This window comes from Metopolophium dirhodum, chromosome 7, assembly GCF_019925205.1.
Source record: "Metopolophium dirhodum isolate CAU chromosome 7, ASM1992520v1, whole genome shotgun sequence".
Taxonomy (NCBI): Eukaryota; Metazoa; Arthropoda; class Insecta; order Hemiptera; family Aphididae; genus Metopolophium; species Metopolophium dirhodum.
This window is the reverse complement of record NC_083566.1, coordinates 8,535,492-8,546,375: the sequence shown is the minus strand read 5'-3', so window position 1 is coordinate 8,546,375 and position 10,884 is coordinate 8,535,492. Positions and strand designations below refer to the sequence as shown.

The following is a 10,884-nucleotide window of genomic DNA, read 5'->3' as shown; positions in this document are numbered from 1 at the left end:
TTACATGTATATATTCTATATAATTATTATGATATATTATGTAATGTGTATGAATGTATAATAGGTATACTTATGTGTTATGTACTATAGGTTGATATATTTGTATACTTTTAGAAAGATATACCTACCTAAAACTTCATAAAAAGTAATTTAACATTTATTAATCATATTTTAATTAATATTGTAATATACATCAAGAGGTGATTCAATTTCTACAGAAATCTGAACGTCTAATGAGTAACGAAAACAAATAAATGATTCACGTCATGCATATTATTAAACAGTTAAGTAGAATTTGTATGGAAACAATCATACTCATAGACCATAGTTCATGTATGTATATAAATAATTTGTAATACAGTGATGCAAAAAGTTCCATGTTTTTCCAATGACGTAATAATAATATTATGATCGTGATCTTGAGGTAGGCGAGTACAAACTACAAATATCATGAATTCGAATTTATTAAAATGTAAACATATACATACATACATGACGAGCCCCCATACCTTATGGCTATCTTTAATACAGAAATGTGATGGATATTTTGATTATATTATGCTCCGTATGCAAATTTGTGATTATTATTAAAAACAAACACAGATGATATCTACGATAAATTTATCTCCCCAGTTATTCCGTTATTTGTTTATATATAAATATGAATATTTATTTCAACGTTGGCTGTTTTTTAAAAAAAAACATAATATACCTACATAAACAATATACACGTACTATAGGTAAGTAGCTACAACTGCAGTTGAACTGTAGTAGGTATGTCTGTGTAATATCATATTATGTATCAGTAAAATTACAGAAACCGGTAAAAAATAGGTTCAAGCAACTGATCTTGGTAAATATGGGAATCCCACACTTTTACCAAGTGGCCTAGAATATGTAGTCAAAACTCGAAATCGTCTAATTATGAATAATAATTTCTTATGAAAAAGTGATGGTGATTGATAAGTCTTAAGATATTATTATTATACTAAAGTGAAACAGTTATTAAGATAAACATCTGTATGTTAAGTAGGTACTAAAAACATAGTGTTAAGAAGTATTAAGATTAACTGGTTTCCATTCACTAAACTTGCTGAAAGATGTAAAGTTGAATAGTATGAATCGTATACATGATATCAGGTTGGCTAACCAGCTACTATTAAATAGGTATTCTTAAATCTTGATTGATAAACAATGATAAATCTTAGCATTTTGAAAACAATTCCAAGCTTAACTCCGATTATTATGTAACCCCCTCCCTCGAAAATTGTTAAATAATAAAATTAATAAATTATTTTCAGATGAAATTCGTCAAAAATGAATTATTACCATATAGACCTATATTAACTAGTTAATAAGTCTCACGGGTTATTAGTTTTATTAATATCTTAAAATTGCATGTAAAACAATAAGACAATTTTAATGTGTTATATTTTTTTCTCTTAACATACAATATAACTATTATATCATAATATATATTATAGATATACCTTACGAGTAATGACCATAGACCACTATAATTAATAATTATAAATAATAATTATTAATTATTATAGACCTATAAGCTAAGTTAGTATATATAGGTATATGACAATTATACTAGTATAAGGGAGACTGGGTACAATTGTAACACGAGCAATAAGTTGTTCAATAATCAATATAAAAATCTCAAAAAAAATTTAGACTACTTATCGTGTAGGGGAGAGTGGATGAATACCGGTCAGAGACAAAAACTGATCACATAGGTAATCTCAAAGATTAATAAAAATCCGTTTCATCGTGCAGATGATTTCTTATATTAAAGGTTTAAAGGTGTATTTTTTATTTTTTTATTTCTAAAATAAAATTTCTTATTAATTTGAGAACAAAATTCATTTTTACAAAATGATTAACAAAATGGTATTTCCTATCTATTTACATGTATTTAAATTTTCAAACAAGACCGGTATTACCCTCCAGGTAGGGTATACCGGTTATTTGCAGTTTTTTTTAAATTAAAATAAAATATAAAAAATCTCAAATTCAAATATGTTGTAGCCTATTAGTTTATAAATCAATATTGAGGATTGACTTAATTTTCAGAGTTATATTTGGTAAGATATAATAGAGTTTTACCTTAGGTGACCCGGATTTACCAACTCTCCCATACATATAGACACAAAAAAATTTTAAAAATTAATAAATTAGAAAAATAAAACACACATCATTGTAAAATCAGTACATTCATCACTCCACTCAGAATCTAAAAGGTGGACAAGTGGTGGAATCTAATCTAATTAATTTACGGTCCAAGGTCGTTTATCAAATTTTTTTTTTTCAAAATATGTGTTTTAAGGCACTGAATTTGAATGTGCTTGAAAAAATTGTCACTCTTTTTTACTACGGAAGTTATACCAAAAAAACCGGAAAACAATTAATTTTTTAAAACATCATGGTACCCTCGAAAAAAATAACAAAATACTACTTTTTTTTGGTATAATTTTCGTTATAGAAAAGAGCGACGATTTTTTCAAACACATTCAGTGTTTTCCACCTTCTTTAAAATTTATTTCCAATTAATTAGGTACCTATAAATAGCTTAATAATTGAATAATTTTATTTTATGACTTAAAGGGAAATGTGAATGCGAGTCAGATCTGTGTTACTACACCTAACAATAGGTAACTACACCTAACAATAGGTAACCTTACGATAGGCACCAAGTAACAACTATATAGTTAGGTACATTGTTCAGCCTCTGTTCGAAAACAGCTCAAAAGTTATCTATAACCGCCTAGCTGCATGAAGGTATAGGTACGTTTCGTCATTTTATCATTTCGTCGTTTGATTTTCCAACTTCAAAAAAAAAGTCACCCAAGAAAACATTGGTAAATTTATTTGTATTACATTGCAAGTTACAAAATCTACGATGTCATCATTGTGACCTCGTAAGAGCAACACATTCATTGCTCTGCTCAAAATCATAAGTGCAACGAGGAGGGGGGGGCTTAGCCCCCTTAAAATAAATAATTTATTATTATATTAACAAATCTTTAAAAATTAAACAGTATTTCTTATTTTTTAATTTTTTAATTTTTTTTATTTTGGTTTAAACTTTTTTAATATATTGCCTATGATACATATAGCAAATATCATAATCTGTATGCTTGTATTCGTTTTAAGGAAACAATTTATGTCGGTATAATAAAAATTATTTTGTATTTGGTAAGATGATAAGTGATAACACATAATTTTACAGTATACACTGAACTATAACATAGAGATAGGTAATAGTGGAATAAAAATCCCCTGAAAAAATCCCCGACCATAGGAAAAATAACCTCCAGACTACAATATTACTGACAACCACATGACATTTTTAAAAGGTAATCAGTGTAATTATTACATTATTAATATTTAGTTACAAATATATTATTATACTTATATAATATAGGTATACTTTTCAGTTTTCAATTAGAAAATTAATATATAATAATATTCAAAAATTAACAATAATAGTGTTTTATTTTATATCACGATGTGAAACTACAAATGTTAATAGTTCTTTTAAAAGATTACTGATTAGGTACCTACATTCATTAACTATTTGTTTAATGATTATTTATTTTATTTGATGTACCTATGGATCATTCGAAAAATTTTTATTTTATTATCTTTTAAATATTGTATCTACCTATATTAAGTAAAACTTGTAAAATTTACTTCTAATAATTATTATTATTTACCTACATATTGTTAAAATATTATTAGGAAACGTAATATTTTATTTCGGTGATATATGATAATATATAATATAAAGGTATTAAGCAAAAAATATTATTGTTAATGTTTGAAAATTATAATATAAATATTAAGAAATAATGTATAATTAAATACTTGAGTAAATAAATAATTGATTTTGTTTGTATGATTTTTGTATTTTTTTAAGTGAACATATATGGGGACGTGGGGGCATTTCCCCACGGGTTACTTTCCATGTAATATCAGGTGGGGGTTACAGCCCCCCCCACAACATTTCAGCCCTAGTTGCGCCACTGCAGTCAGAATCTATAAAAACATTATTAACTTTATATCGTGATGAAAAGTAACTTTGTGAGGTAAAATAAGTACTTAGGTATCTAATAAGTAATAACTCGGTAAGCTTACCTATATAGTTTACAATGTTGTAAAAAGTATCAAGGTTAGTCGTTATATTTTTTAGTTGATATAGATAGGTAGGTTAGTACGTCATAAAACCTTGTCATGAAAAAAATAATTCTCAAAACATTTTAAGTTTTAACTCGTTAATGGCACTGCCTCATGGTTTTCCCCACACGCATATTAAAAAATAGCTGGGTACCTATATAATATATAGGTTTTTGTGTTAGTATAAATACTAAACACATGATTTTTTACTATTTGCAATATATATATATATATATTATATATATCTAAGGGGAACAATTATTAGTATAATACCTATGTGGCTATGCGTATTAAGACTTAAGGGTATAGGATACATTAATACGTTGAACTAAAATAATAAGAAAGAGCCCGAATAGGTATGGTTTATAAGTTTATTATATCGTTCTGATAACCTTTGATGTGAGAACAATCATCCATTAAATTGACACTCACAATTTACTTTTTTTTTTTTTACCGATAGTGAACAGACTGTTTTAAGTTGAGAGGTCAAGAAGGTCACCACACAATTCTCATTTGAAATGTCTGAGCGGGTCTCCAGGAATGAAAGGACTCTGAAATCTCGTATTAATAGCTGGTTATTTAATACAAGGGGGGGGGAGGTGATATAAGTAATAATTAGGGTTGGGATTTCGTAGCACTTAAAACTTCAAATTTTTACAACATTGAATATTATCTCGATTTCTCATGTAGGGATTTTCTTATTTTGTTGTAATTCAAAAACAAATAAGTGTAGATACTTGAAATTTGATTCTAGAACATTTCCCCCCCCCCCCCCAAACGGGACAACTTCTCCCTGACAAAAAATTTAAAGTTTAATTATAAAATTATTACTATTGTTTATTAAACAATAATATTCAATGCAAATCAATAAATGTAAAAATGATTAAATTAATACCCTAATTAATATATTAATATACCGTCATTCGATGTGACTTGAAACGATTTTACATACTTCTTGGTATTAAGTATAAGATTAAAAAAATCGCACTAGGCTACAAAAATTATATTTATTTCCACATACGTCTAATGAATAGAATAAGACCTTCCATATAGTTTTTTGACCAAAACCGACTTAAAAAATACAAATACTTGTAACATCTCTGAAAATTCAATTCAAGCCCATTAGTTGGCTTGTAACAAAATATTAATATATTTTTACATGCTCAACATTTTAGTGAAATCAGAATTTACCTACCTATCTTACTTATTTTTAATGTTATTAAAAAACCGGCCAAGTGCGAGTCGGACTCACCCACAAAGGGTTTCGTACCATTATAGTATATTATATATTCTGACAGATTTTTAGTATTTGTTGTTATAGCGGCAACAGAAATACATCACCTGTGAAAATTCTGTCTAACTTTTATGGTTCATGAGATACAGCCTGGTGACAGGTGGACGACGGATAGGGGAGCCTTAGTAATAGGGTCCCGCTTCACCATACGGAACCCTAAAAATTAAGCATTTTAAGTTTGTTGACCATAACTTCCAAATGAAGTAAGATAAACTGCATTTTACGTATTTTATGCGTTTTAATGGTGTTTGTAAGTCACCCTTAGATTTTATTTGAAAAATTAAACTAAAACTATACAATTGGAAAAACAATTTTGTATACTTTTTATTACAATATTCTTCTTTTGAAGTACCCTCTTATGTGCACAAAATATACAAACCCCTAAAGTCATATTCATACATAATATTTTATTTAGGTTTTCATACTGTCGTTTAAATGAGATGAATTCTGATGAAAACCGGCATACCCTACAAAAAAGTCAACGCACACCAATAATAGCCTGAATTACTTACAATAACATAATTTTTTTAATATAACCGTATAACACAGCTATTAAGTCAGATTTTTAAACTCAATTTGGACACTGTAAAATAATTTTTTTCTAAAAAGAATCTACCATCTACATTTTTAGCAAAGGGATAACCTAACTGTTCTACAATTATTACAAAATCGCCAACGTAGATGAGTTGCTATACCAGGTAAAATAATCTATAAAATATAACTGTGTGTCAGTTATTATTCTAAATAGTAAATGAATTCAATTTTATAAGAATTTAATTTTTTTTAAGATCATCGTATATTTTAATTTTGTAATAATGGTGATCTATTTTTTTGGATTTGTGACATTTCTTGAAGGGCCCTTTAAAGTCATGGGCCCATGCAACCCTATCAGAACGCCACAAAAACGAACACATCATTAAAAAAAAAAATATTACTCTACTAATAATAATTACCATATTAATTATTGATTAACAAATACAACGGTTTATTGCTCTAATATAGGTACATTTAAATTTAAAATATCATCAGAATTTTTTTAGGTAAACAAATATTTAACATTTTTATTGTCTAACAAAAATATATTTTTTCCCTTGTACTATAAGTGAAACTGTAAAATTGAATAATTAGGGCTTAGAGCATCTATTCCATACACAAACATAACTAATAACAAAATTATGAATATAATAAATGGACTTAATATTTTAATAAATGTGCAGTTTGAACTTTAAGAATTATAAATAAATACATTTTCAGAATTTTAATTTAAATTTACAGCTGGTCCAATTCTTATGTGTTCCAAACTCTGAAACGGACTTACTCCTCTAATTGTGGTCTCAAGTGGTTTTGAATAAACATCACCTGCAAGTTCAGACAATGGAATTTCTGTATCTGCTTTTGCTCTCTTCACTGCATCGTCAATTTGAGCTTTAATTTCTTTATCAATTTGCTAAACAATAATAAATTTATTATTATTATCAAATATTATAGACATATATTGTTACATGAATTTTAATAAACCACAACACTATAGTTTAAAAAAATAATAATAAACAAGATGTTGAAAAACAAGATGGTTTATAGAACAATTATTACTTTAATACCTACTATTTAGTGTTTAATATACCTACTTAAGCTTAGATTAATATATTTACCTTTAATTCATCAATATTAACTAAATTAGCTCCTATGATTTTTTCTTTGAAAGATGTTATTGGATCTCTTGTTTGTCGCACTTCTTGAATTTCATCACGAGTTCTATAAGATGTTCCTGGGTCAGACATAGAGTGTCCAGAGTATCGGTAAGTTGCTGTTTCCAAAACTAGTGGTCCTTTACCACTAGTACAATAATCTATGGCAAAACGAGCAGCTTCTCTAACAGCCAAAATATCCATACCGTCCACCCAGATACCAGGAATATAATCTCCTCGTGTATAATATGCTACACTAGCAGATGCACGTTCAGAGCTAGTTCCCATGCCATAGCCATTATTTTCACAAACATACACAACAGGTATATCCCACAATTTTGACATATTGTAAGCCTCAAATACTTGTCCTTGATTAGCAGCTCCATCACCATACAAGGTAAAACACACACCACCGGTACCTAAATATTTAGCAGCTAATGCTATTCCAGCACCAAGTGGAACCTGAAAATGAAATAATTATTAAATAGAGTGTACCTATAAAATTAAAAGTTTTTTTTATTAGAAAATATAAATATAAATATTACTAAAATTTTAACTGTATGAAAAACAGAATAATGGATTTACCTGTGCTCCAACAATTCCGTTGCCTCCATAAAAGTTTTTAGCATACATATGCATAGAACCACCTTTACCACGAGCATTTCCACTTTTACGTCCAGTTAATTCTGATAATACATTAAAAGGATCCACACCCATAAGATATGTCCAACCGTGAGCCCGATATGCTGTAATTATTGAATCTGTATCACGGAACATGGCTTTCATTCCTACAGCACATGCTTCCTAGAAACAAATTTTATACAGATACATACTAATTCTTTAAAGAACTATGATGTATGGTTTTAAATCAGCAAACAATCTAAATTAGATAGCAATATAATATTTAAACTATTGTCTACATATTGTTTCAATTGGACATTTTCAACAAATTATTAATTTACCTGTCCAGAGTAGAGATGACAAAAACCTCGAACTATTTTTTCCTTGTACAAATTACCTGCAGCCGTTTCTATTCGTCGAATAGTTTGCATTTGTTTATAATATTTAATAGCATCTTCTGAAGACAAGGTGACGGTTGAACTTGGACCATTTTCAAGTTTATGCAACTTAAATGGCTAAAAAATTATATAGTTTACATAATAATATTTTTGGTGAAAATATCAACTTATTTCAATCTAAACATAAAATGTTTTTATACCTTAGTTTCAAAAGTGGCTTCTGATGTGCTTGAAAACAAACGACTCTCAAAGATAGATAACACATTCTGTAAAGAACAACAAAATTAGTGTAAAAATATTGTACAAAATAAAAATAAAAACCTGTTAAATATCTAGGTTAGTTCAACATACAAAAACATTCTATGCTAAAATAATAATAAATAATATTACAACACAATTAAAAGAAAACTAACAGATGACCTGCTCAATGCTCAGTCCAAAAACTTGTAAAAAAATTATTTTTGTTTTATTCAATAATATGATGAAGATAATAAATGTGATTAATAGATTAATAGATATAAAAGGAGTGCTTGGTAAATAATTGTATTTCATTCTACCTATGAAATATAATTTTGAAATAAAATTTAAATTTTATTCCTAGTTACTGGTGTTTTGAATTATTCAACTCATCAATAAGATGCGTTTGTTATTTTCGTCTTCTTAATGTGCGACATACCAAATTTTTGTTCACTATTTTAAATTGTATGCTGTTAGTTTTGATAACAATCAATTTCAAAAATCTATATTATATTCATAAAAGAAATCATAAGCTTAAAACATTTATTGACAAATCATATTTTTACTATACCTAGGTAAGTTACTGAATTTCAAAGGTAGTTTCAAGTTTGTTATATTAGGTACCAGGTAACTAATTAGTATTAAAATAGGCAATTAATGTACCCGATATGTATTTATGTAGGTACTCTGTACAAAGAATATTATAGGTTTAGGACAAGGTATACAATATATATTATACATAATTTAAAATACTTTTTAGTTGATCATAATATACAGACGTTGACAATTTATAGCTTAATAGTTGAATCCAATAATAGATATCACTAAGTTATTGAACTCATTGTACATTGGATAATATACCACTGATAAATGTATTATACATTTTACAAAAATCTGGATTGACGTATTCTGCAAGGTAATTCAAATTGTGTATTTAGAATTTGAATGCAAAAATATTAAATTGGTACATAATTTTACTAATTTTAGTAATTATTTGGATAAGTCCTACATCTCAATTAAAAAGTATTTTATTGAAAAATCAATGATGTAAAATTGAATTAAATTAAATTTCTACTCAAAAATTATTTCATACTTAGATATTATTAATTGTTTAAGTATACTGAAATACAACTTTCAAGTTGTTACCTAACCAATTTTCTCTGTTAACAGTTACCATTAGAGGTCTCTATTTCACATATGTAGTTAAATTTACGTGAATCTGTGAATTTTGTTATTAAATTATGTGTTTATTATTACATGTGGAATTTTATTTTCAATACATTTAGGTAGTATCTTCCAATAATAATAAATTTATTTCCATTTTACATACATTTAAAAATATTCAAATTTATTGAACAGTGCAAAAAATGTTCATAAATTTCGCTTCAAAAATATTGTAATCGAATAAAAATAGATAAAAATAAAATCGTACAGATTTTTTTGTTTTTAGCTTGTTAAGGAAATTATTAACATTTTTTTTAAATATTTTATTATATTTAATACGTTTAGTAAATATTATGTTTTAAATACACGTGATCAGGTGAATCTTAATTCACGTTCAAATTATAGAGCTCTAATTACCATATTAATATTTAAGTACTAGAAAAACTGTATGTAGAAGATACTTATAAAATAAATATACCATCATTTAAATCATAAGTCAGTAATTTAATAAAAATAAAAAGTACTAATTTGTCACAAAAAGTTAACGTTGAACATTAAAATACAACAGTAGGTAGTAACTGTTTTTAATTAGTTATTTAGTGGGAACTAGAAGTTTTTTTAAAAAAATGAATTAGAAAAAAAAATTAACAGTATTTTTAATATTGATGACGCAAGATTAAACTATTACTACAAATGGTTTCAATTTAGCATTAATTGAACATTTAAACCTAATGCTAAACTCAAATACTTGGTCATATTAATAAACTAAAAAATTTTAAATTATAAAACCAATAGATATTAGGTGCTTATAAATTATTATTTTATAATATTCTATATGTTAGATTTGACCTTCTGTAGGTTAAATAAACCGGTACAAAGTGTGTTACCTATTTGGATTTCTATACAAATCATGTATTAAAATAAAACGTGTTACTTACCCTAAGACTGTGTTTTCTTAATACCGACGAACCGTTCATTTTGCAAACTATTGATTTATTTCTCTGAAAAACTTGGTTACTCACATATACAGTTAGTAAAACGAAATATACAAATATTTAACAGTAAATACGAAGAGTGAAAAAAGGAATGTACCCACTACCCAGTAAAATGGTGATTGAATAGTAAATACCAATTGAACGGTCTGAACGGAACGATAAGAGTTCAAGCCCAAGGGCAGCAGCAGGCTGATTAATGCTGATAGGATGGGACGTATTTCGCTCTCGTTTTTTAATAGGTTAAAAATAATTAATACTTAACAAAATATGAATGGAGAATCCTTCAAAGTTTCAGGTCGTAA

The 10,884-nt window shown here is 27.0% G+C and overlaps 1 protein-coding gene across 1 annotated transcript; it reads right to left on the bottom strand.

Moving 5' to 3' along the window:
- Positions 1 to 6,440: 6,440 nt before the first annotated feature.
- LOC132948108 (probable pyruvate dehydrogenase E1 component subunit alpha, mitochondrial) lies at positions 6,441 to 10,844 on the bottom strand. The gene is made up of 6 exons (XM_061018424.1): positions 10,526 to 10,844; positions 8,387 to 8,452; positions 8,130 to 8,303; positions 7,753 to 7,971; positions 7,132 to 7,629; positions 6,441 to 6,926 (listed from the first exon to the last, which is right to left on the bottom strand). The coding sequence occupies exons 1-6, from the start codon at positions 10,562 to 10,564 to the stop codon at positions 6,738 to 6,740; spliced, it is 1,185 nt and encodes a 394-aa protein (XP_060874407.1). The 5' UTR covers positions 10,565 to 10,844; the 3' UTR covers positions 6,441 to 6,737.
- Positions 10,845 to 10,884: the final 40 nt, after the last annotated feature.